Below are 27,665 nucleotides of genomic sequence, written 5' to 3'. Positions count from 1 at the left end.
GGATGACATGGGGGTGAGTAAATTAACAGCAAAAGTTTTTTTGAACTACTCCTTTAACAATAATGTTAATTTAATAAAAAAAAAAACACATACATCGTGTATACTGCTTCAAACGGTTTATTTGCAAACCAAATAACAATCTTAATCAACCAGAAATGCAAACAGCAGTAATCGAGAGGGTGAAAGCAGAATTTCAGTAAACCATACCGCTGCTTGTATTTTGTATTACCATCCATTGTGAGTGAACAACACGGTTCTTATTAGCAACAGGCTTCTCTGATTTATATCCTTTTTTGGAAACAAAGGAGACATTTTCATATCTTTAAAATATTATTCAGTATTTATCGGACATCATTTATACAGTGTAAAGGCACTATGCCTAGCTCTGTCTCTCAGATATAAACATATTTACATAAATATAAAACAGAACAAAAATACAAAAGGCAAACCCTGTCACCTCTCTCTCGTAGCAGATTTCAGGCACTTTCCTGTAAACTCAAATCAGTGCAGTTGAACAGCACATCTCGTAGTTTCTAAAATTACATTTGAAGGCCTGCAATAATCAGAAAGCACTTTCTTGCAAATTATATGTACTACATTTATATATGGTGTCAAAATAGTCAACCATACAGTCAAATCTTCAATTCATACTCTCAAAAGACATTCATACAAAAAAGCCTTCATCGCCTGTGTGAATGTTACTAACAGACGGCTTTTTGAAACGACATACTAAATGATATCGTAAGATCATATATTAAACAAGCAAAATGCTTTGGTCCTTGGAATGTGTCCAACGTATGTTTTAGGGAAACTCTTTCTCTAAGATAACAAAACAAAAACAATCTCATAGTGAGGCAACTACAGGCTTTAAACTCTTTTCCACTCTATACTCACACATCATTTTACTGCTATTCTTTCACAACACTTTCATTCAAGTGCTCTTGACAGTAAAGATTCCCTACTTGTCTCTTTCCACAGCAAAATTATTTCAATTTTGGTTAAACGAAATTAACAAAAAAGTACTCTGGCAGAACCTTCTTTAAAATAGGTCAATTGAGAAATCCAGTGTGTCATTACAGTAACAAACAAAAGGCTCATGCTGGAATGGGTGTCTGTTCTATGGCAAGACCTTTAAAACAGATCAAAAATGCTTTTCTCCCATCCTCTGTAAAGTTATATGCATGTGTTACTACCGGTATAATGGGACTTTCTCCATCTGGTGATCCTTCAGATGTTCCTCCATGTCCTTTCAGATTCATTCTGCTGTTCAGCTCATGCAGGATTGAGTAAAAAGTGGGTGCATGGGACTTTCTTAGGGCACTGAAGAGAACTCCATTCTCTGTACACTTAAGTTACAAATCAATGTTATTTCATTTTTGGCACTGATGTCTATTTCCTTTGACAGATTCTTGCAGACTCATGTTAAGTCCTGTGGAGGAAAGAAAGAAAGAATGAGCTTAAAATGGTGAGAAACAGATGCGCATGGCAGCTGTGTAGGTGCACACAGTACCCTATTTGCCCATGATCCTCTTCTACCCAGGCCACGATCTTCCCTTCCCAGCCAGGCACCACTGCATCATCCTGGAAAACCTGAGAGAAGCCAATAATCTCCATTACTTCCTCTTTACACAATATAACATTTTAGTTACATTTTTTTAATTTCATTTAAATCAGCGGTTCTCAGCCTTTTTGACTGTGCAGTCAAAACATATTAATATATTTTTAAGTGAAACGGGAACTATAGATATAGATCATTTAAAGGCGCAGTAAGCGATTTCTGAGAAATGCAGAAACGCTTTCAACAGCGTTAAAAACACCTAAACAAACTATTTTGTGAATATTTGTTGATTGATATATTCTGTTGATTGATTATGTGGCATTACCTCTTCCTTCACAGTGCCAAACTCTGGATCCAGTGCTTTAAAATGGTACCGATAATTGCCTTCTCGATCTACGGCATCCTTGAAGTCTCGCAAGGTGACCTCCCCCAGCCTGCCGACATAAGACAAAGGAAAGTTTCATAGCACATACCTAAATAGCATTATAGGGATTTAAGACTAAAGATCCACTCAAGCCAAATATATGTGTAACAAAGAGTCTGACTGACCTCTTGGCGATGTTGATCATGAATGGCGTGAGTGAGCGGTCAGTAAAGTACAGGACTTTGGTGCACGCTGATGAGTTTAGTGCAGGGCTGCTGTGAGAATGAGCAATTTCTGGAAGTGAACAGAGGAGATTCTTCAGTTTAGTAGTGTTTTAAATATGCAGCAATGTAGTACAAAGTACAAATAAGAGGTCATGAATCGAAAAAAAAAATACTAATAATAATTTCCCCAGATTTTTCAGTAGCACCTCATTGCTGTACATGAGATCCAGGGTGTGGAGTTGGATCCAGATCAGGGGGTTGGAGATGGGTAGGATTAGGGGTGGGGTTAGGGATCAGGGGGTGGAGATGAGTAGGATTAGGGGTGGGGTTAGGGATCAAGGGGTGAAAATGGGTATGATTAGGGGTGGGGTTAGGGATCAGGGGGTGGAAATGGGTATGATTAAGGGTGGGGTTAGAGATCAGGGGGTGGGGATGGGTATGATTAGGGGTGGGGTTAGAGATCAGGGGGTGGAGATGAGTAGGATTAGGGGTGGGGTTAGGGATCATGGGGTGGAAATGGGTATGAATAGGGGTGGGGTTAGGGATCGGGGGTGGAGATGGGTATGATTAGGGGTGGGGTTAGGGATCAGGAGGTGGAGATGAGTAGGATTAGGGGTGGGGTTAGGGATCAGGGGGTGGAAATGGGTATGATTAAGGGTGGGGTTAGGGATCATGGGGTGGAAATGGGTATGGTTAAGGGTGGGGTTAGAGATCAGGGGGTGGAGATGGGTATGATTAAGGGTGGGGTTAGAGATCAGGGGGTGGGGATGGGGATGATTAGGGGTGGGGTTAGAGATCAGGGGGTGGAGATGAGTAGGATTAGGGGTGGGGTTAGGGATCATGGGGTGGAAATGGGTATGAATAGGGGTGGGGTTAGGGATCGGGGGTGGAGATGGGTATGATTAGGGGTGGGGTTAGGGATCAGGAGGTGGAGATGAGTAGGATTAGGGGTGGGGTTAGGGATCAGGGGGTGGAAATGGGTATGATTAAGGGTGGGGTTAGGGATCATGGGGTGGAAATGGGTATGGTTAAGGGTGGGGTTAGAGATCAGGGGGTGGAGATGGGTATGATTAGGGGTGGGGTTAGAGATCAGGGGGTGGAGATGGGTATGATTAGGGGTGGGGTTAGGGATCAGGGGTGGAGATGGGTCGGATTAGGGATCAGGGGTGGAGATGGGTCGGAATTAGGGGTGGGGATAGGGATCATGGGGTGGAGAGGAGTAGGATTAGGGGTGGGGTTAGGGATCAGGGGGTGGAGATGGGTATGATTAAGGGTGGGGTTAGGGATCATGGGGTGGAAATGGGTATGGTTAAGGGTGGGGTTAGAGATCAGGGGGTGGAGATGGGTATGATTAGGGGTGGGGTTAGAGATCAGGGGGTGGAGATGGGTATGATTAGGGGTGGGGTTAGGGATCAGGGGTGGAGATGGGTCGGATTAGGGATCAGGGGTGGAGATGGGTCGGAATTAGGGGTGGGGATAGGGATCATGGGGTGGAGAGGAGTAGGATTAGGGGTGGGGTTTGGGAGGAGTTGGATCTGGATCTAACTCCTCCCCCTGGATTTTGTGTTCTGCAGTGCGTACCATCTCAGATTTTTTGTCATATATGAGGTCATTGTGCTATAAAAACATACTGTAAGTTTCATTACTCCAAATGTCCATGTTGGTATAAAAACAAAGTTTAATTGCCAAGCTGGAAAAGCAACTCGTTTTGTACTTCCCATTTTTTAATTACATAATAGAGATCAGTTGATCAAGGCCGCCTCCACTGTCAAATCAGCATTTTCTTCTGCATCATTGCTTCTTTAGTCCCGCTCACTCACGTTATATAATAATTGCTACAACAGGATCATTGGACTAAAAATAAAATGACCTTTCAAGGGATCCTAATATTAATGTGGCAGTTTATTTTTGAATATTTGTTCTGTACATTTCATGGTGGATTCTTATGCTAAACCCGTCACACTTCAACACAGGCTTTTACAGAAAGATATGGACCCGACAGTAATGCCACAACATGTAAGTAACAGTATTAATTCGAATGTCTAATCTGTAATCACTGACTTTTGATATATAAGGACTCATGAAAAATGGCTTATTGGCTGTTTATAAGCCAGTGACTAAACGGTCAAATTCACATGGTTCCTCTTAGTCCTGTTATTCCCTGTTTTGGGATTTGGATCTATTCTTACTTGAAGTAGGAGTCCAGGAGTCTCCATCTGAGTGAGATGCTTTATGTCCTGGAGATTTGCCTCGGTTCTACAAAGGAACAGATTGATTTGAGAAGAAAGAATTCTGAGGCAATGTAGGATCGGGTGAAAAACCCGTTGTGTGAGATTGAGTGAACATTCCTCGTACCCTCCTCTCCTGTTTGTGCCGTGTTTCCAGGTCACAGAGGCGATCCATCAGGCTGGCCACACCTTGCTCAAGCGTGTCCAGAGTGTGATGCTGAGGGTCGTGACCTCCAAAGCTGTTCCTCAGACTCCGCAGAGCATCTCTTACTAACTGCAGCTCCTCGGCCTACAAGAGACACAGTTACATGGATCTCTATAGATATAATATAATATCACTGAGAAAAGGCTTTAGTCTTATTTACCCCATGGTGTGGTTTTGATGTTGTGACCGGTGGTGGGTGTGAGTAGCCGTTGTTTTGCGAGCCAGGAAGCTGAAACATAAGACAAGCCTTTACTTGAAACTTTAATGATTAAATGGAAGCACTAAACATACTCTGCAATGTGTGAAAACAAACAGCTGTGGGGAAAACAGTCTGTATAAGTGTGTGTTACCTCTGTCTCGTGGCTCATTAACTCTTTGAGAATACTCTCCTTGTGCTCCAGCTCCCTCTGCAGGCAAGCCTGAGAAACAGAGACACACATAATCCACAAAAACAAGTGCAGGAGTCTTCAGCTACATAACAAGGGTTATTAATCATAATTAATCAGTATGGCTCAACAATAAGGATTTTTTTTTTAAATGCTGGCCTGTTTAGGCTGTTACTTGCCCTGGTGACATTTTCACTTTGCAAGAAAGAAAACTTTACATTTTTTCAGCTGCATATTTTTAAGTTTCAAAATCATTATCTTGTGCATGTAACATTCATAGTACTTTTTTAGTAACAAACAATTAAGTTAAGTAAATAATTTACTGTACATTTAACCAACACTAACAAATAAAATCACACTAGACTTATGTTCATTACATTATATGTTTTGAATTATAATATATTTGACATTAATATTACTTTATGATTGAGACAAATGTAGAAAAAACAGCTAGTTTGAAGCAAAACTTGTATATTGATTTTTTTTTTTTAATTAAACATTAATTTGCAATAATAGCTGTACATTTTACTTGACATACATGCATAAAGTCATAAACAAATTACCTGGTCCTCATACCATCTGTAAGGAGGACTTTATTCACACAGGAACAACAACTTTGCGCTGTTGCATTGTGTCTCGCACCTTTAAAGTCACATGTTTTAAAAAAAAAAAACTTGTCTCAAGGTGTTTTTAGAACTACTGTAAGAACATGTTCTCCATTACACCCCCTCACTCTTTTTGTGTTTGTTTGCTTAACAGAAGCTCTATGCATGTGCAAACTGAATTGACTAGCCCGAACCTTTCTCACACTGGTAATGCACTGTCCTTTTTGTCAAGCCCTGATTTGCTGTGAGAGACAAAGATTTATGATGTTAAATTATAACACTATCCCATCATGCAGTTCTCCTTCACAGTCTGCAGACTCTGTGTCTGATGTCATACCTGCTGGCTGCTGCTGTCTGTCAGCTTGCGCAGTGCCTCGTCCAGCTTCTGCTGTTGCTGCTGCAGAAGTCGATCTTTTTGGCCCAGTTCTTTCTGTGCAGCACAAAGACAATGCGTTTAAATACATTACATATGTGGTTTAATTCAGCATCTTTTATAGAAGTAGCATCTTTCGATATGAAGAAAACTACAAGCTACTCATAATGTACAGTCAGTCTACTCTTTTGAAAAAGTAGTTAGCTTACACTAAAAGTTACTAATCAAAAGGAGCAACAAGATTGAGGGGTGAAAAAAAGCAAAAGTTACAGTTTTTGATAATATCTTTAATTACCAGATAAAAACAGAAGATCTAAATTAAGATGCCAAAATGAAACAGATGAATTTACACTATATATCACAAATAAAAATAGAAAACAGTATAATTTATATAAAATCAAACAGTGGAATTAGTAGAATTTGAATATATAGACCATACATTATGGTGCATTTTTGTAATAAACATGATTATATGTTTCATATCACAAACAAATTAAAAAGTAAATGCCTTATATTCGCTGAGAAGTCTGCTCCTCTCCTCTAGCTTCCTCTGTAGCTCAGCCTGACAAGATAGACGCATGACAACCGGTCTCAGATTATGTATAACTGAAAATAATCTAATATCCATAGCATAAAGACAGATGCACTCACATTTTGTCCTGCCAGCTCATCTTTGGCCATACTGGTGCGCAGGAGTTCCTGTTTGAGCTGCAGGACTAAGGACTCCTGCCCAGCCATACGCTGCTGAAGAGCATCCTGAATGATGACGCGGGACAGGGTTAATCAATCTCAACATATCTAACTTGCTCTGCTTTATGCTTTTAAGTGTGAAGGCGTTGATACCGGTGGCAACTTTTTGGCCAATGTTGCAGAGCGATGTTGCTTGTGCACTTTCCCATTGAGAATGGGCAACAAATTTCAATCTGGATACTTAAGATCAGTCGTGAGCCCTGTGTCTCAACTGGTTGTCAGCAATATTGCTCAAAAAGTTGCCCCCGGTATCATGACCTTGAGGGTATTATTTATATTAATAGGTTTGGAGATGAGTAAGACTCACTTTCACTCCTTGCAGGTTGCGAGCCTCCTGTTTGAACCTCAATAGCTCCCTCTGCATGTATAAAAAAAAAAACTCACATCATAGACTAGTTTTAAAAATATCAGGAATGGACAAGATCAGCCCATCAATAACTAACTGAAGACCAAAACAAAAAATAGCACAGTGATTATGAAATGATCTGTACTACATACAGTACAGTAATCAAAGAAATTGAAATCATATTCAAAATATGCTAAAACAGTTTCCAGCATAACGATTCAGGGGGGAAAAATATCAACTAAATAAATCAACTAAAAAGAAATAATTATTTCATAATATTAATAAAAGCTATTATGATTATTATAATTACTAAATAAATAAATAAACAAATAAATTAACAAACAAACTATATATATATAATGTTAATAATTGCATTAGTCTGCTATCAATGGCTCAAGTCTCCGTTACTATCTCTAAAATGACATTTTGTAATGTAAGGACAAAAACCTGACAAAAGTCTTAAAGTCTGTATTTATATATAAATACAGATGTTGTATGTCAAGACGTTTGTCAAGTTTTTGTCCTTAAAATGCTCTTGTATGTAGGACTAGTTTCTTATGCCTCTTATCTCAAACATCCGTTGCCAATTACAAATCGTCATTTTAGAGCTAGTGACGGAGACTAGAGCCATTGATAGCAGACTAATTCAGTTATTAAAGAAAGTGAGTGAGATTGTGTGTGTGTGTATGATATAATAATATGAATAATGCCCACCTTTAGATCTTGACTCTCCTCCATGCTCTGGTCTAGACGACTTCGTATTACAACCTGTAGCACAACAACAGAGGGATTTTGCAGCTTCAGAACAAAACCACATATATTACTACATATTACACTAAACACAGAAGGAACTGGTTCACACGACAACCTTATAGAAAACAGTTCAAGAACTGGAAGAGAGAAACAGACATCGTAGGAGAGAAACGGATACCTGCGTCTCTCCCACAAACAAAGCAAAGTTCACCGTGAGAGTAATATGATCTGCCCTGACAGAGCTTAGAGAAAGAGCAGGAGAGAATGAGAGAGATGGGGGGAGGGAGAGGCATAGGAAGTCACATATTATCAAGAGGGAGGGATATGCGCGATATGGAAGAGAAAGAGGCCAATTTGGGGTAAAACACAATTGTGACAGAAATAAAAGATACGTACCAGTTGCTGCTCTGCATTTTCAACTCCCTCACCCAGACTAAGCGTCACCTCCTGCTCATCCTCAGGTAATGAACCGTGCAGAAGGAGAGCCTAAAAAAAACACCTGTTATAAACTGCAAGCTCTATAAAAGCATTACAAAATTAACTAAATTAGGTGATAATATATGTTATTGTCACCTGTAGGCTGGAGACCATTTTCCGTGCCTCCTTCATCTCCTTCTCCAGCTGTTCCTGTTGCTCACACAGTTTGTCCTCCCAGGTGCAGTCACCAGCTTGACCATCATGCCCCGAGACAATGGCCTGGTCACACAGGGCCAATTTCACCGTGTCCTCTAATGGTAAACAGGGATAGACTGTTATACATGCACGAGACCATAAATGTCCATATGATTGATTGAAATATATCAATACCTGATTTAATAGTTTTCTCCCTGGACAAGGTGTCTAACAGCCCTGCCTTCACATCTGATAGGCTGATGGATTCTTTGGGACTGTGGGTGGGGCTCTGTGAACTGAGGCTGTGGAAATAAACAAAAAAAATGCAGTTTCTCACGTGGGGCTAATAACTTTACAGTCAAAGTCAGATTTTGTCTAAGACATTCGTTTCTAAATACAATTCCACTAATTGCAGAATCACCATTGAGTTGTTCCAAGAGTGAGTTACAATATCGCAAAGACTTGTAATTTATGTTTATCAGGTGCTGCATCTGGTGTCTCAGAAAGGCAGATACAAATAAACAGTCCTGAAGCAAAGGAAGAAAGTGCCTTTTTAAAGTCAGTTGCCATGGAGACCCCTTGCATATATGAACAGCCAAGTCTGTCAGCATCTGAACTTCTGTTTGATCTGATGCCCTATCAATAATGCACCGTTAATACATTTCAAAGCCACAGGCTTATGAGCCAATGTCTGGCATGCTTTAAAATTATAACACCTTCAGTTTGAATTATGCTATAGAGCGCTTCTTTATCAGCTCAAAGACATTGTTATAAAAAAAATCCATATGAATTGAGTGGTTTAACCTTAATAAACACAATACTTCGCAAGCACTTTTAGAAACCCACCACTTTCCCCAGCTCCACCTGCATAGATCTGCAATGGGTAATTTAATATCCATAATATCCATTACCATGCAAAACACTCTGAGAGTTGTCACGACAGAACTATGATGCTATATAATTAGGGTTGGGTATCGTTTAAATTTGAACAATTCCGATTCCGCTTATTGATTCCTAATTTCGATTCCAATAAGGTAAAAACAACAACTTAGATTTCATTCACATTTATTCTATTGCAAAACATTTGATTGTGGCTTAATACCATGAACAAAAATCAACGGGCTAAAGAACACCAATTTATACCTCCAATTTATACCAATTTATGTTTAGTGCCAAGCCAACAACCTCACTCTTTCTCTGTCTGCTGTCTTCATGCATGCCAAGTTGAATTCTCTCTACATCAATTCCCCTCTAAGCAGTCACAAAAATAAAAGAAGAGTCCAACACCCATTGACACAAATGACCTTCACATTAGACAGAGTGTGAAGACTATGCCGTCATAGTCAATACTAGACTTACGTCAGGGAATAAATCCCATCCAAGTCATTGGTTCATTTCATTTGCAGTGAAACGTAACTGACATTTCACACAGACCAACACACAGAGCAAATGGATCCCGCTTGGGTGACCTTTGGAGAATTCATGTTTATTTTCAGACAGAATAAAGCCTGGGGATCCCCAAGACAAAATTCAATGTGTGGATAAAAAACAGCCATATCATGCATGGAAATCTCCAAACATTTTTAAGCTCTGCATATTATTTTACTTATGTGTGATGGATAAAGACAAAGGACCAAGGGTGATCCGTTTTGTTGTCTTAACAAAGCAACAATGCTTCTTCTCGAAAGAAACAGAGCGCTTGTTGTTTTGTTTTTTTTTGTTTAGTGTGTATGTTGTGCTGGCTCTCATTGTCCTGATCCAGGCTACAGACCGCAGAGACCCTGAAAGAGACAGCCCGTCGCACTCCACATTACTCTCTTTGTTTTATTTTTCTCACGTTGTGGGGAGGGGGAAGGAGGGGACCGTTTTCTTTCAAAACCAAATCCAGACCCCCCTTCTGATTGTGACCCACACAGACACTAAAGACACTAACTTATTCAGTTCAGTTTCTCCACAATTTTATTCTCCTTTTGTGCTGTGTTTGCCACAAGAAAAAAACTAATAAAACTAATAGATGGACACAGAGTTAACTGAAACTCATGTGATCCAAACTAGACTGGAAAAATCCCTAAGTATTTTTTAAGGGGTTTTTCCTGATCTTTGAATCTCTGTTCTCTAAACTCAAGACTCAAAAAACAATGTGCGCATTGATATGAAACAGTTATTCCAACATAAAACAAAGTTAAATAATGGAGTAGAGGGCTTATTAAAGAGGAAAATGTATATTTTAATACATTTTCTGAAAAAAAAAAAGCGAGAGCAATTCTAGGGTGGTTGCCAGGGCGTTGTTAGGTAGATGTTAAGATGTATTGTGTGCTTTTTAGTGCATTGCTGTGTGGTTGCTAGGGTTTTCTAAGTACAGGGTTGCCAGGTCTGTGAAAGAAAGTTTATCACAATCAAAAGTAGTAAAGAATTCTCCACTGAATTTGTACATTTGTGGATGTTGTGGGGGTGTTCTACCGAAATCTAACTTACAGGGTTGGAAATCAACCTGTGTAAAAATAATCCCCAAGTTATTACAACATTCGATCCTAAGATTTGACTCGAGTCCTTCCATTGTATACTATTGTTTAAAAGTTTGTGGTCAGTATATATTTTTTTCCAGTATTTTTTTTTTCACTGAAAAAAAATATTTTTATTAAGCAAGGATCAAAACTGCGATTTTATTAATCAAATTATCAAAAGCGACAGTAAAACTTTTTAAATTAAAAATTTAAGCAGATAAGGAACTCCCGCACACTATCATTACTTGCACTTTTTAATCAAGTTTATTCACACACAACGTTTCGGTCACACGACCTTCGTCAGGAGTATATACTCCTGACGAAGGTCGTGTGACCGAAACGTTGTGTGTGAATAAACTTGATTAAAAAGTGCAAGTAATGATAGTGTGCGGGAGTTCCTTATCTGCTTGAATGACTAGCTGGTCTTATTATCTGACGCACCTATCACCTGCAGGTGTGCGATGGAGTTTGGTTACTAAATTAAAAATTTAAAATACATTTTTATATCACACAATTATATAATTAAATAATATATATATATATATATATATATATATATATATATGCAATTATTTTAAGTATTTTTCTTCTTTCAAACCAGTTCTTTCCAACTTTCTACTCAAAGAATCCCACAAAAAATGCATCACGGTTTCCACAAAAATATGACGCGGCAAAAGTGTAACAAGAAATATTCCTTAAGAACTAAATCAGCATATTAGAATTATTTATGAAGGATCATGTGACAATGAATCTAGTCAATGCTATGTGGATGCTAAAAATGCTTTGCCATCACAGGAATAAACTACATTTTTAAATATATAAAAACAGAAATCTCCGATAATTACGATATTTCGCAATATTACTGCTTTTACAGTATCAAATAAATAAAGCCTTGGTTAGTAACATTAACATGAACAAATCTTACTTACACTAAAGTCTTATCGACTAAAGTCATTAGTGTTTTTAAAGATTAATCTTTAGTTAGTAATCTAGATGTAAAAACAGCTGAAATGAGCACGAGAATTACACATTTAGCACAGGGCAACGCAGATAACTTTAAAAATACGGTACTAATTATCTATATCTCGCAAATCTATTGTCACTTACTTCAAATTTATCACAAGTATTACTCCCTAACAGAGCAGATCAGTTTACACATTTAATATTCAGGCTAAATCCTGGTTCAAATGTATGAGTAATAGTAAAAATGATGCTTAGCAAGCACCACTAACAAGACAATGATGTCAAAAAACTTAGATTCAGCGTATGGTTTAACAGGCAGCACAGAGGACATGAAATATAACACATTCAGCATTGCACAACCAAGCATTTCTAATGGCCTTGAAGTGTACAACATCAGCAATTGCTGTAGCTGAAACATCCTTTATTCATAGCAAAGATGGATGGAAAACGACAGCTAGGGAATGACTGACTGATTCCACTGGAGAGGAATCAAAGCGAACCCACAAAGGCAAAGCGATCTTCTAGTTATAAATAAAGATCCGCTATAGCTGTTTTCTCTGGATGAAACACAAGCCTGCGCTGAGATTCTTTCTATGCAAAGTGTTCTCACCATCCTATTTGAAATGGAAAACAAAAAGAAACAAACAAAATGTGCTCCATTTTTCATAAGCTACTGCCGCATTCACTGACTGGGTTTTATATAACCGCAGATTGAATGCAATGAGAACATACAGAACTGTTGCTTCATGGTGAAGCCTGCCCCTTGCTTCACAGTAATCTTTCTAACAGAGCTCGCTGTGATCCTCCCCAAACATCTTCTACTCTGATAAATACTACTAGATCTCATCTCGCATATCAAAGCGCAAAAATGACCAACAATGCCAATAAACATGTCCTGCTTCTCACACGAGATTAGTCGGTCATGAGACGATTCTCATGAGAGCTCATTAGAAGTCATTTGGAAGAATTGCAGGAAGTTCATTAAAGTATGCTTACGTTCCAGGGAACAAGAAAAAAGGCCAACGTCAACATAACGGAAATTCTCTGCTGCCAGGGTGAGAGTTCGGGAATTATTTCACTTCTGAAATAGAAATCTGAGCAGACATATCCGGCATTTTTTGCAATGTTGTCAGGAAAACAAACTGCTTTAGAACAAAACAAGATAGAGATTTTCTTCCAATATTTCCTGTCAAATACAAATTGTCGGATTTGGTTCATATTGTGTTGTATGCATATGACAGATGACACAGGCACAAAACTGGATCTTAAAGCACAGCACAGGTGGCACTGACATAGAGAATTGATCCAAAATCTTGTGTGTGATCTTTAGTAGAAAGGTAAACTGGGTCAGACACTCTAAAGCAGTGACATTCAGTGTCATTCACAACCACACATGATAATAAAATGCAAGTCCATTAGGGTTGGGTATCGAGAATCGTGTATCGATTGGAACCGAGACTAACTTTTCGTTTTTCCCGGAATCGTTCAAAAGTAAAAATTTCGATTCCTAGTTTCGATATTCACAGTCCGCTGAGCGGAAGAAGAAACCGCTGAACAACACCAACGAAGAAGCGTCTACCGGAAGTGTTGGCATGCGAGTCGAACATGAGTACCTTACGTCTGCGATCCAAAGTGTGGCTTCACTTTTCTAAAAATAACGAAATCTTGGCAAATTTTTACAGAAGGAGTATTTCCTTCAGAAAGGCCGTTGGTTAGCAAAAGGCCGTTGGTTAGCAAGGTTAGCTAAACTTTTTTGACCCTGCCTCTTAAAAGAATCGGAATCGAGAATCGTTAGGAACTGGAATTGAAACAAGGAATCGGAATCGGAATCAGAATCGTTCAAATTCAAACGATACCCAACCCTAAAGTCCATTCACTGACGACCACTAAACCGCTGAAGGTTGGCAAGCCACTGTATGTATCTGCGAATCATTGTGTTTGTCAAGAATTTGCATAAAACCCTTCTCAATGTTATTACATCGACAATGTTTTATGTAGCGTACAGTATGTCACCTCAGTCTGCCAACTCTCCTTCAAATAAATGACTTTTTTTTGCTTATGATAGCCGTCAATGTGAGAAGCATTAAAAGGTTTTATGACCGCATCAGAAAAAGTGAATTGGTGAGTAAAATCTATGTGAATCAAACTAAACTATACTAGTGCTAAAAACACTTGCAAGTGAGGAATAGCTGACACAAAAATAAAAATGATCATCATGTACTCACAATATGTTGTTCCAAACCTTTATGACTGTATTCTGCTGTGGAAAAGAAAGTTTGACACTGACACCACTGCCAATTCTCAAAATGTCATCATGTTCCACAGTTGAAAAAGTCATACTGTTTTGAAACAACATCAGTGTTGAGTAAATGACAGAATTGATATTTTTAGGTAAAACTTTCCATTTAAAACGTCCAGAGTCTTACCATTTGAATTGCTTGGCTCCCATTTTGGCACTAGAGTTTCTAGCCTTCTGCACTACGTTTAATTATCAATAGAGCATCAAAAAGTTTAGGAATCACCATCATTCTTACAGACAACTTCTTTTGGATGTCCTGTCTACAGCGTTACCACTCGTTTGCTAACTAGCTCCTCTTTATCACCACGCTTGGAACTGACAGCAGATCCAATCCGCAAGTTCAAAGCCTCTTCAGATGCACTTGTTGTCCATATGGAAATCTTGTTTTCAATCCGTCTGCAGTGACAGGAGAGAGCGACACTGCTCTGTCACCAAGGCAGCTGCATCCTGCCCCCTCCTCTCCTTCTCTCTCCGGCTGTGAGTCGGGCTAATTATTCCTCTTCTCAGTTCAACCTTTTCACTAAGTAAAGCTCTCCATCGCTGAGATCTGCACGTCCCTGTCTAGTTCTTGTGCTGCCTTCCTCACTAGCTCCTCTTTTTCTGTGCGAAGATGTCAGACTCGGTCCGGCCTTCCTCTGTTTACCCTCCCCCTCCAGCCCTCCCTCTATTTTGTCTTCTTTTTCTCTGCCCTGCCTCTCTCCCCGTCTGTTAAAATCAGTATTTTGATGGAGGGCAGCTGGTACATGGACTGTCTGGGTAATGTAGATGGGCACAGATCTGCTCTGGACAGTTTTTCTAATTTAACATGACATTCAGCAGGTGTGTATATACATATATACTGTATATATATATATATATATATACTGTATGTACTGTATGTATATATATGTACTGTATGTACTGTATGTATATATATGTACTGTATGTATATATATATATATATATATATATATACACACACATACATATATGTATACATACATATGAAGAGTTCAGATGCAAAAGCCTCTAAATGCCATTTGAAATTTTCTTCTTTAATGATGCTTTTTATCAAACTTGTATATTTAAGTTCAGTAATTTCACTTAAATAACAATTAATAGGTAATTATCATTGCAATTTAAGTAAAATCACTGAACTTAAATATACAAGCTCGATAAAAATGATCATTCTCGGAGAAAATTTCAAATGGCACTTAGAGGCTTTTGCATCTGAACTCTTTATATATATATTATATATATATATATATATATATATATATATATATATATATATATCAGGCTTTATATACAGTATATCAAGGGACAATACTATAGAGATGAAACTTGAATAGATTTAGAGTAGTCAATGCTACTTGTATAGTCCTCTGAAAAAAACTCAACATACCAAAGTGAGTACACCCTAAGTGATAATAGCTGTATGTAGTTTAACCATGCAAAGCCACATGTCCTATTCATCATGTTCATGTTTTTGTCTGCTTGACAGGACTATACAAATTTTTGTATAAGAGCAGTTAAAATTTGTGCTTTGAGTGCAATCCTCATGGCAAAGAACTCTCTAAGAATTTGAGAATTAGAATGTCTCTCTCCACAAAGATGGCCTAGGTTATAAGACAATTGGTAACACCCTGAAACTGAGTTACAGTACAGGCCTGCATTACGTCTTTGCCCATATCAGCTAATACCATTTGCACATAAACATTTTTATGCAATGTTTTACTTAAACTTCACACAGAATTTGAAAGCAAATAGTGTATTATCCATTGACTGGGCTGCTGGTATAGTAACTGATTCAAAAGAGAGCAGACACAGTTGGCCAAATCTTGGCTAATTTATCAGCCTTGCTGATGTATCCGTCTGTCACACTCAAAACATTTTCACAGTACTATTTAGTACAGAGTATACTGAACAGAATGGGATTGGGACATGGTAAAATCCCAACCTGTCACTCACATGACTCAAAGTTGAAAATACTGTTCTGTACAAATGGATTTCATAAGTATCAAAAATACCAATGCCATAATAAAGAGGGAATAAGCTGATTGAATAGCTACAGTAAACGCCCATATATATGGGGCAATTAAGTTTATAAAAGCATTTAAGTTTATGCATGAATGGCCCTTATAATAACTAACCATCAACTAGCCTACAGGGCAGTGAGCAATTCAGATCTGTCAAGGTTTAACTTCAGCACAAGTCACTGACCTAGACAACATCCTAGAATAGTGTCTTACATAACACCCATGTTATGTGAATTCATTTAAGGGGTCATGAACTGCATTTTTATTATTATTTTATAATGTTTTCTAAGGTTCACTTAGTATAAATTTTACATAAAAAAAAATCACTTAATTTAGAAATAAAAGGCCAATTTTCGACCTTGATTTTAGCCATCTGATTTGAACGCTCTGTTTAAAGTGGCTTGTCTGTGTAAGTGCCCACAGATGTGATTGGCTAACATCTTTGCATATTATAGAACACTTATTACGTGTTGAACTCTCTCAGACTTTTGCTACGTTTTTACTATTACAGCTGCTGAGATTAACTAATTTGTGAAAAGTGTTGATCATAGCATTATATTTAGATTTACTCCCGTCACATGACAGGTTGCAGTGATGAGCATGTAGCCGATCACAGATGAATGCAGTGATCTAATCATTGCAACTCGATTTCTCCACTTCCACGAATGCCTTAATCAAAACTAACATTGCAAACACGATGTAAACAAGAGAATATATTTTATAATACAATGACCTCTTATATGTCAAAAGTTCAAGGAAAATTTGATTTCTCGATTCATGACCCCTTTAAAGATGCCCCAAAATGCATAACGACTAAGCGTACAAATGATGTTCTTTTGGATAATCAGGTTCTGAATCAGCTCCTTCAGCTAAAAGACCCACATAAAAGAACAGTCACACATTTTATGGTTTTCAGGGGCAAATCACGATGATGCCTTAGAGAAAGCCAGCGGGCAGCAACATCTCAGGCTTTACAAAACAAGCAGTGAGAAAATCCTTGTGACAGCCTCCTCCAGCCAGTCTATGTGTTCTCCTCTCATAAAAGAAGAGAGAATAAAGAGAAGGGGTTGTGATAACATGTTTTTGTGCATTTGGTAACTAAGAGATATGTTGAAAACTGATAACACTGAAGCAAATGATTCTCAGCTGAATGTATTCTCAATTTACAAGCGTATACTCTACCTACATCAGCATCTTATTTTCTATTTATCCGCATATTTTTGGTTCAAATATAGATTTTGATTAAATGCTTTGAATGGAACTTAAATATATAAATCTAATATGTAAATGCTCCAATACCCATTTCCAGCATTAGACTTATTTACTTTTTTAACTTTTATATTTTTTTTTATCCATTCTATATGTTCAAACTATTAGTTAAAGCGATAGTTCACTTTGAAATTAATTTTTGATATGTTTAAGCTTACCTCAAGGGCATCCAAGATTTAGGTGTCTTTGTTTCCACAATATTTTCAATTTTGATATTTTTAGGTCAAACTGTTCTTGTCTGTCAGTCATATATTGGAGGTCTATGGTCACCACCTCAAAGAGCATGCACAGAGAAGTCCAAGTTAACCATGATTTAATGACTCGTAAATGTAAGTACACATTGATGGCCTAAGACACGAAACGAGCGGTTTGTGTGAGAAAACGAACAGTATTTATATCGTTTGTACTAGGGATGGGACGGTATGAAAATTTCATGTCCAAAATAATCGTGATTATCAATATTATCACGGTTTTCTTAAAAATTTATGAAAGTGCTCAAAAAGAACTGATGCTCACACTGAAAACAAGTTTTATAATTGAAAATCAAAAAACAACAAATAAAACAAGCCTCTCTATTACTTTTTAAGCAAGATTCTACAGACCCTTTTACAGTTGGTAAACATGGTGACGTTTTTTTGTGGGCGGAGCTTAGGTGGAGGCAGAAAGATCCGTCTAGCCGCTTCACTAACGCTAGTTAGCAAGGATTGTTAGCTTGTTTTTTAACAATGACTGGAGAAAATCTGATATTATCTTAATGTGTAAGCTCACTCACTGTCCAGGACTGTGATTGTTATTTCCAAAAGTTATTTTTAATAGTTTTTTGTAAAACCCAAAATATGACCACACCTCAGATTTGGTCCTCTTAAAAGGCTGAAAAATCTCCTGAGCACGGTCACTGCCTTCCACCATTCCTTCTCGAATGGTAATTTAAAAAAATATTGCGTGCTGCGCGCCTGCGTCAGACTGGCCGACAGGATTCAGTGAGTTATTAAAATCGCGATAATCAAACACGGTTTTAATGATAATTAAATTTTAAACGATAATACTAACCGTCAGTACATTTTATCACGGTTTATCGTGAAACCGGTTATCGTCCCATCCCTAGTTTGTACCTCTTGTAATCACAGTCACGTCCAAGTGATCTGAAGGCACCGGAAGTGAAAAGTAATATACAGACTGGGTGCATTTTAAAGGGCACCTATTATGGAAAATTCACTTTTACATGGTGTTTGAACATAAATGTGTGTTGGCAGTGTGTGAGCAAAACCACCCTAGAATGATAAAAATCCATCCAGTAGTTTTTTTACAATCTCAATAAATCATCTGCACTGCCTCAGAACGAGCTGTTCTGAGATCCAGGTCTTTGTGACGTAGAACGGGAGACAGGGGGTTGATTGACAGTGTGGCTGTGGCCTAGACCCCGCCCTCGGTGATCTGTACACACCATCCTTCATTGTTTCAACGACGACAGCCGGTAATGTCTCTTGGAAACGTAAATTAATGTTCTGTCGTGGACTCGTGGGTTAATCCTGTTGTTGTGGCTTAAAAGTTAATCCTCAAGTGTGGATTCTTGTCTACTGTTTGCGATCCACCGTCACCTCCAGTAACAGTAAGTGTATTTTATGATTTTTGAGCAAATAGTCTTTTCAGTCAATGTCAGCCAATTCAACAACAAATGCGTCTAAAGTTATTGCCGTCGTAGGATGTCTGTGTATATAATTTAAAACCTTGTTTGTATAGTGTGTAACCACACGTTTATAAATATATATATTTTTAAAGATATTGTATTAAAAACTGCATATGTTGGTGTTCTGTAAGTTAGCCATCTTCTCACATTTGCCACAGAAGCACCCGTATGACAAGCTAAACATGATGCCACAGGTCCCTGCATAAATGTAATTTCGCTCGTACGTAGCAAACTTTATCACAGAATGTGTATGTAGTTTCAAAAACTTGCGCTAGTGTCTGTGTGTGTGTGTGTGTTGGACATCCATCATTTCAAATGGGACGCTATTACAACTCTAAAGTACATAAAAGTAGCAAATAACCATACCGAGACGTACTGGTCCATTCTCATATGTTTATTCTGCCGGAGTCTCTTCATGCTATTTATATATTCCGATTCAAACGTACGGCTGAATGACATTCAAAACGGCGCGTCTCTTCACTCTCTCAGTACCGACTGCCTGCCATAGGTATCAAGTTACGCCCTCATCCAAAGGCAGGGCGGGGATATGCAGCTCATTTGCATTTAAGGTGGAATACCCCCTGAAACAGCTCATTTTTAAGCAGGCCCCAAAATGACATTTTCAAATGGTTATAATAAATTAACTGTGGGGTATTTTGAGCTGAAACTTCACAAATACATTCTGGGGACACCTGAGACCAATATTACATCTTGTAAAAAGGGGCATAATAGGTGCCCTTTAATTAACCATCAATATTCAGAATTTACCCAGTGGATCTAGCTTCTGTCTCCTCTTCAAATGACCCCTTCTGTGACTCATATTGCTGGACCAATGCTCGGACGCTCCAGCAAGGGTTCTCACTGTCCTCTTCACTACAGCAGCCACGACTAAGAGCAACAACAACAACAAAAAAGAGAGATTAAAAACTGTAAAATGCTGTTTCAATGATGGATGATTTTTTTTATTTGTAAGCTAAACGGATTGACAACACTCTCTCAAATATTTTTCATAATTCTGGCATGTGTCAGGCCAGAATGTAAACCAGTTTCAAAGCTTCAACAAAGCATATTAGAGACCGTTGCTAGAGTTGACAGCAAAGCATAAGTTGAGGATGAAACTGCAAATCTTATTTTCCATATGCTGCCTCTGAACTGAGCGGCAATACCCTCAGACATCAGCAAGAGGGCATCTGTTCATTTGTTAAAGAAACAGTTCACTCTAAAATGAAGTTCTTTTTATCATCATTTACCATTGATATGACTTCATTTCTTCTTAGAAACGCAAAAGTAGACATTTTAAACAGTCCCAATTGGTCTTTTCCATGCATTTACAATGAGGACTGAAGCTTTCAAGCTTCAAAAATGCTGCAAAAATCCAAAATGTAAGAAATTTTCGCTGATAACATTTCACCGACTCTCGTGTACATCAAGGTTTTCTGTGCAAAATGACGTCAATATCATAAAGTTGACAATACGAGGGTGAGTAAATGATGACAGAATGTTATTTTGGGTGAACTATTGTTTTAAGTAAAGCAAATTAATCTTCTTAAAATGAAAAGGAGAGCATGTCCAAACTTCCGCTTAATACTATAAAGAACAGTTGCTCTACGACAGCAATTCTACTTGAATGAATACAAGTTTACAAAGCTCTTTTGAAGAAGGATAAGGAGAGAAAAGGGATAATATGTACCTCCATTCTTGTCTCAGATGGAAGACGGAGCGGCCAGGGCGTGCGGCATCCTGCCTGGCTGCTGCCAGTGCTGCTGCTGCATTCTGGGCCATGGCCATGGTGGAATGAGGTCTGTGATTGGCCGAGGAGCCAGTGGAACTCCTGCCTACACTAGCTCCAGCTCTGTGACTGGCTGATGCGGAGGGTTTAAAATGTGCAGCCAGAGCGAGGATGAGCCTCATGGCGGATTTCAGGTTCCCCTCCACAATGTCTTTGAGGACAGAGAGAAAGAAATAAGTAGGTCTATCGGCTTAAGTGTGATTAAGAGCCTGCTCTGTAACTCACCCCTGGCAGATGTCTGTGGCATCCTGATCCGTTTGGATGACACAAACTGCAGAACCTTCTCCACATTCTGCTTCTTCTCCTGATCGTCCAGTGGCACATAATGAATGCCATCCAGCAGCTCACCGGCTTGCCAAATAAATAAAACACATCTCAATACCAAGTTGTGCATTAAATTAGAGTGTTGTTGCAATAACTGTGGAATTATTACCCACTTACCCACTATCTCAATGAGGTGTGCTAGGACCACACCATCTCTGAGATCCTGTCGTAAATCACTCACAGGTTTCAGTCCGGGCTTCTTCCTCAGCTGTGCATTAACCCAAGACACATAGGCAGCCAGTTGCTGCTAAAAAGACAAACATGTCATACATGTGAATGCAAACTTTATAGTCTATAGTCTTATGCCACCCCCCAATAAAAGCCACCACTTTGATGTAATATTGTTCTATTAATGACTATTAATGATATGCTGTTAAACTGCATCCCAGAAAGACATTTATTCATAGTGCCGACGATTCTGGTGGAGAGGTTGCACAGGATGTTGATACCCACTAGGATACCCGTTGTCAAAAGAAATGTACGCCTCAGTGCTCAAGAAGCGCCAACTGTGACAGGCCAAGTCCCTCCCTATTCACCCCGGACCGGTCAGCATCACCCGGGTTCAACGGCATGGATTAGTCTGACTTGCACTTTCTCTGCCTGGTCACAAAAGGAGAGCTTAACTCCCCACGCTCACGCTTCCTCTTCAGCAAATACATGTAGGAACGCGTAAAGACTGCAGTGAGGTTTGCCGCAGGTCTACCCTCTGGAAAATGTGCTGCGTACTGAACAGAATATGATTTTTTTTGTACAGTGCAGAATAATGTGGGGTGGCTGGCTGCAGGAAAATACAGCAGGTGGAAAAAGCAGTTTCTTATGCGAGCTAAAATAAGCCAAACAATAACTTAATGACACAAACAAACCATAAAGATATCATAAAAGTCATCCATATGACTTATATTTTAAGTTTTATAAAGCCATACAATGGCTTTGTAGGAGAAACAGCAAAATTTGCATGCTATTCACTGATAATATCCCCCACAATTGAGCTGTTTTCCTCACTTGAGAGCTTCTATTGAAAGAGGTCTATTGAAATGTCTTCATAATGTCTCTTTCTGTGTTAAAACGAAAAAAGAAAACAATTTGCAGAGTAAATGAAGAAGAAAATGGAAAAGATAAGATTGTGTTGGTTTTTTTTTAGATTAGGCTATTTTTTTTTGTTATTCAGCAAGGATGCATTAAATTGATCAAATGTGACAGTAAAGAGATTATAATGCTACAAAAACATATTTCAAATCAATCCTGTTTTTGAACTTTCTATTCATCAAAGAATCCACACAAAAAAAGCACAGCTGTTTTTATTATTCATTGATAATCATAATAACAAAAAAAATTCTCGAATCAGAAAATTTTTTGGCTCGGGTTCGATTTTCTGTTTTTTAATTCAGAGCCAACGAATGACGAATATGAAAAAAAAAATACTACTACTTTAAATTGTAATACTATTTATTACTACTGTTTTTACTGTCTTATCAATCAAATAAATGCAGTCTTGGTGAGAATAAGAGACTTCTATTTAAAACTAGAATGTACATTTCCAGAAGAAAATGTGAAGTGGTGCTTGCAGTGGCAAATCTCACCACACGGTTGCTAGGGTGTTCTGGGTGGTTGCTACGGTATTCTGGGTGGTTGCTAGGTAGTTCTTTAGGGTATTCTGGGTGGTTGCTATGGTGTTGCTATGCGGTTGCTAGGGTATTCTGGGTGGTTCCTAAGGTGTTCTTTAAAATTAAACAAAAACCTTATGACCCCAAACTTTTGTGTATGACCGAAATCGGACATCCATGATGCCAAATGTCACTGCCTAACAAAATACACGTCTGCTATTATTCTAAAACTGTGGGGAAACTTTTCCTAGGGCCTCAACCTCCCAACCAACATCTAGTAGTTGATGACTCGTGACACGTGCACAGTCAAGAAAACACATGCACAACAAAATGAGCTTTGCATGTTTTTCACAGGCACCCTTCATGCACAGTTAGTGTTTATTGATTTGCCACATGGTGGGCTGACTAACACAATGCAAGCTCTGTCTGAAGCATATCTGTCCAACTTCAATCTAACAGAGGCCCAGAGTGACAGGCTTCTCAGGAACTAACACAGAGAGCATTTAGCACAGATCCAGTGAGTGTAAGATGCTGACTGTGCTGTAAAACTGGAAGGTATAGTCTTGTGCAGCCAGCTGTACAAATGAGCTGTCTGTTCCCACAGCGACACCACAGATGGATATATCTCCATCACTGGAACCTGCTGCTGCGCTGTATTCTCACCTTATATTCTAGGTGGAACTGACAGCTGGGATTCATTACAAAAAAATCAATGATGGTTTGAGAACAGTGCTTGATGGTTTAATGGTTACAGCCGCAGGGCAGACAGATGTAGAAGCACTCAGTCTTAGGTAACATCAGTAGGGAAAGTCTGATGATAGTAGTTGGAAATTGAATAATAAGCTTAACACCTCCTCGCACACGTAACATCATTTATAAGAGAATGATGATATAGTAATCTTTTATTGTGCAAAATGTGTTTAAGTCATAATACATAATTTACTGTTTTAATTTATTGTTATTCACCCTTTCCTGTTCAATGTTCATAATTTAAAAAAAATGACTTTCAAAGCATTATTAATACAATTGTAATTCAAGTATAAATGCATTTTATATATACTGTACCACTGTGGCATTAAACAGTCTTTATAAATGCAATATTAATAGGATTGTGTCTCCCATTGTTTAACAGATGTCAAGATTATCCTTCACTCAGTCTGGAAGTCTTATGGACTGTTAATGATTTTTACTTATAATTTCATTTTATTTTTCAATATACAAGATTTCCTATTTAAAGCATTACTTTCAAAGCATTATTTCTGCAATTGTAGTGTCTTTGTATATCACATAATTGATACATATATTTAAAATTGTGAGACACTGAACGGTCCCTATAAATGAAAGATTAATGGGATTGTGTCTCACATTATTTAACAGCTGTCAAGACTATCCTTCTGTCCATTTAAACATCTTATGGACTGTTACTAGCATTTTACTGCTAAAACACTAATGAAACTATCACTTTGTTGTGTAAAACTGTTGTATGCATGCCAACATGCCATTTGTTGTTTTTATTGATCATTTCAAGTTTCAATATTCATAATTTCATATGTAAAACATTACAAATCATTATTTTTTTTGACTCCAATTCCCATGAAAATGCATTTATAAATAATACATAAATATCTATACATATTATGTATGTTTTGGGTGATTTAAACGGTCTATAAATCCATTGTAGGCTACATATACAACTTATGCGCAGTGTACACATGACACAAGGCTATTATAACAGCTGTTAACCAATAAACACTGACAGTAAAACTAATTTATACGATAAAGTCTCATAAGCATCAAATACTACATGCAAAAAGCAGCTATCTGTTGTTCCACAGTAATATCTCATAGAAGGCGCAAACAATGCCGTCCCACTCTTCGGAGTTTCACATGTAAAATGCCTTTTAAGTTGCAATAGCTAACGTTACTGTGTTTTAACTTTTCATTGAGCTTCGACTTATCAGAACTCAAATCAGCAATTGAAAACAATGCACGTGTAAACGGGCATGAGGGTTAATGAGTTCGGTAGTATCAGTACCTCATTAGGACCCTCCTGCAGCACGTCAAGCAGATTTCCTTTAGACAAGGATGCGATCATTCTTCTGACTTCTCATCAAGGTGAGAGCGAGGGGGAAATGGTAACGTCCTTACTCAGAGAAAACGTTTAGACCGCATATCGGAGGTACTGAGGTAAACAAAGGAACTATAGAAAAAAACTCAACCAAGGCAATGGCCATATGTGCCACCCCGTTTAGTTCGCTAGACCTGAAACAGGATACGAGGTGGACGCGGATGGGGAGGAGAAGTACTGCGCATGCGTCCGCAGCAGCTGCTCCACTGTCGTTATGGCGACGCTTGAGTTTACGTTGGCTGCACTGTCTTCAGCTTATGTGCTGTAAAGTCTGGTCTGGGACAGTGGACTATACAATATTGTAGCTTTTATAAATAAAATTACTCATTTTAAGTCCACTTAAAACTTGTTGAAAATAAAACACAGCTCTAGTATGGATATCAAAGTCTGTAGTCCCTCCTTTTTTAAACCAACATCACAGCACATATGTAAAAATCATGATGTGAAATCTGAACATTGTAAAGTTAAGCAGTTTTACTTCAGCTTCATTGTGTACAGGCCCATTAGACCACATCCTTCCTGCCTGCCTCATGCTTCCTGCTTCTGCCTCTATACGTTTCTCTCTTTCGTTTAAAACCCACAACAATTAGATATTTTTTAAATTAATTTTGATTTTTAATTTTAAAAAAAGAAAAAAGAATAGAGCCAGAACTAGGAAGCATGGGGCAGGCATATCACAGTCTATGATATCACAGCAAGCGCATCATCATCATCATATTGTTTTTAATTAAATGTCTCCCCTGACGTCTCCCACTGCTGTAAGAACTGAGAGGGTCAAACTGAAACATGACTCGAAATTGTCAATAAATAATGATAATCTCCATCAATTTGTTAATAGTGGTAAGCCCAAACATTTCATCTTAACAATAAATATTTTGTACACAATTAAATAAATAAGCTCTATTGAGTCTGTGACTTTATTAAAAATGGAATTTATGGAGCTAGGATTGTGTCTTTATTAGATGTGCGAAAATAAATGATCGGAGAGAGAAAAAAAAATGTTTGAGAGAAAAAGTTATCACACTGATAGCAAAAAAAAAGCATTTCATGAGAGAAAAAAAATATTTGAGAGAAAAAGTTATCATACCAATAGCAAAAAAAAATAATATTTGAGACTAAAAAAGTTTTGAGAAAGTGTTTTTCTCATAGAGCATAAAAAATATAAATTTGAAATTTTTAAAATTATTTCAGAGAAAAAAAAAATCTCTCTCAAAATACTTTGAAAAAAATTCAAATTTATTTTTTGTTCTATGAAAAAAACACTTTTTCTCAAAAAATTTTCTCTCATGAAATGCTTTTTTGTTGCTATCAGTGTGATAACTTTTTCTCTCAGATAATTAGCTCCATAGAATTCCTCTTATTTATGCAAACTGTGGTATAATGCAGAAATGTATAGCCTATTTTAATTCATATTTACTGTATTTATCATTAATATTTATAATTTTCTTATACTTATTTACTTAAGAATTAATAATCATTCATATTTTTTCAAAGCATTATTCTGTTCATTTTAATTCCTGCGTTAATGTATTTATTTATATTATCAATCCAAAATACATGTTATACACAGTATATCTTTATCATCATATTTATTTATTTATTTTAAAAAAGTATTAATTACATAATTTGAAATTATTTTATTGATAGTGATAAAAGCAGATCATCTAAAATATTTTGAAGACAGCTTAAATAAATGAACTCTAGTGACTGTGGCTAAGGTTTACATCCTGACTTTTTTTTTTTTGTGATCATCATCATCATGCTTAACTTACAGGTTTTTTTTTTTCCCACAAATGGTAAATGCAGAATCTTGCTGATCTACAAAGTCGATACACATCTCATCGGTTTTGATTTGTTCACATGAAACCAACCAGTTGATGATTGACTTCCCTTTTGAGCCTTTACACTTCAAAACAGACCTATTTAGGATCTGACTCCGACTGAATCACATCACAAAAAGAGAATAAATAATCAAACTAAAATGTTGTAAAGAGAAGCGGGTTGGTTAAACAAGTTCTCAGCAGCCACTCAACTTTGAATGTAACGTTACTTAACGTTAGCATCAATAACAATCAATCAGAAAGCAATTCCTAAAGTTTGAGCGACCGAACGTTACCTTAGGATTCTCACGTTTTCTTGACGATATCATCAGCAAGTTTGTTGATCCGCATTCAAATGAATATAGTTACATTTATTTTCGGCGGTAAAAGTAAATCACTGCAGCACACTTAGTTTCTATGGTTACTAGAAACATTGGCACTTTCGCGAAACAGCCATTGGTTTGTTCATTGCGAGTTTAGACGACATTAAAAGAGAATGGAAATTCAACAGCGCAAATATTTTCACTCATCCATGTCGTTATGAAAACATAAGTTTACCCATACCCTGTGCTGTATTATTAGTATTATTATTTATTTTAAACCGTATTAGTGGTGTCTGTCTCCCCCTGCCGTAAAGGATGCGAACTGTAAAGTTTTGTTTTTTTTGGGATGTCCAGTCTGAGACACCCCTCGCTGCAGCCTGTAGCACGATGACGTAGCTGTCTAGTCTTGCTCCTGAAATGTTTTTAATTTAAAGCTGCAGCCCGCAGTTTTTAATTTAAAGCAGCAGTTATCTTTGTTCAAAATCTACAATTGCAGTCATTCGAGGAATTGTCAACTTTACGTGAGTGTACTA

The 27,665-nt window shown here is 37.7% G+C and overlaps 1 protein-coding gene across 2 annotated transcripts; it reads right to left on the bottom strand.

Annotated features, from left to right (window-relative positions):
- Nucleotides 1–101: 101 nt before the first annotated feature.
- Nucleotides 102–25,167, bottom strand: dixdc1b (DIX domain containing 1b). 2 transcript variants are annotated; one of them, XM_039686823.2, is made up of 21 exons: nucleotides 24,897–25,167; nucleotides 21,375–21,504; nucleotides 21,159–21,284; nucleotides 20,835–21,084; nucleotides 19,913–20,032; nucleotides 8,600–8,706; nucleotides 8,366–8,520; nucleotides 8,189–8,278; nucleotides 7,754–7,807; nucleotides 7,001–7,051; nucleotides 6,595–6,699; nucleotides 6,452–6,505; nucleotides 5,908–6,000; nucleotides 4,930–4,998; nucleotides 4,740–4,808; nucleotides 4,502–4,663; nucleotides 4,336–4,402; nucleotides 2,108–2,216; nucleotides 1,884–1,992; nucleotides 1,511–1,590; nucleotides 102–1,429 (listed from the first exon to the last, which is right to left on the bottom strand). In XM_039686823.2, exons 1-21 carry the CDS (start codon nucleotides 24,954–24,956, stop codon nucleotides 1,423–1,425), a joined length of 2,067 nt encoding a protein of 688 aa, XP_039542757.2. In that variant the 5' UTR covers nucleotides 24,957–25,167; the 3' UTR covers nucleotides 102–1,422. The 2 variants fall into 2 exon arrangements, with proteins under 2 accessions (XP_039542757.2, XP_088979664.1); XM_089123538.1 differs by having other exon boundaries at nucleotides 102–1,590.
- Between the last annotated feature and the right edge of the window lie 2,498 nt (nucleotides 25,168–27,665).

The sequence above is a fragment of the Pimephales promelas genome, chromosome 19, assembly GCF_988280905.1.
Source record: "Pimephales promelas chromosome 19, fPimPro1.hap1.1, whole genome shotgun sequence".
Lineage (NCBI taxonomy): Eukaryota > Metazoa > Chordata > Actinopteri > Cypriniformes > Leuciscidae > Pimephales > Pimephales promelas.
Note: the sequence above shows the minus strand (reverse complement) of the source record. Positions and strands in the feature narration are given on the sequence as shown.

What these genes read in the sequence shown, in the direction of transcription:
- dixdc1b (XM_089123538.1), bottom strand. Translation starts at nt 24,956, where the DNA reads ATGATCGCATCCTTGTCTAAAGGAAATCTGCTTGACGTGCTGCAGGAG. An exon ending in ATGAGCTGGCAGGACAAAAT is followed by an intron (nt 6,506 to 6,594) that starts GTGAGTGCATCT and finishes CTATCTTGTCAG; the next exon opens with GCTGAGCTACAGAGGAAGCT. An exon ending in ATGATCAACATCGCCAAGAG is followed by an intron (nt 1,993 to 2,107) that starts GTCAGTCAGACT and finishes TTATGTCGGCAG; the next exon opens with GCTGGGGGAGGTCACCTTGC.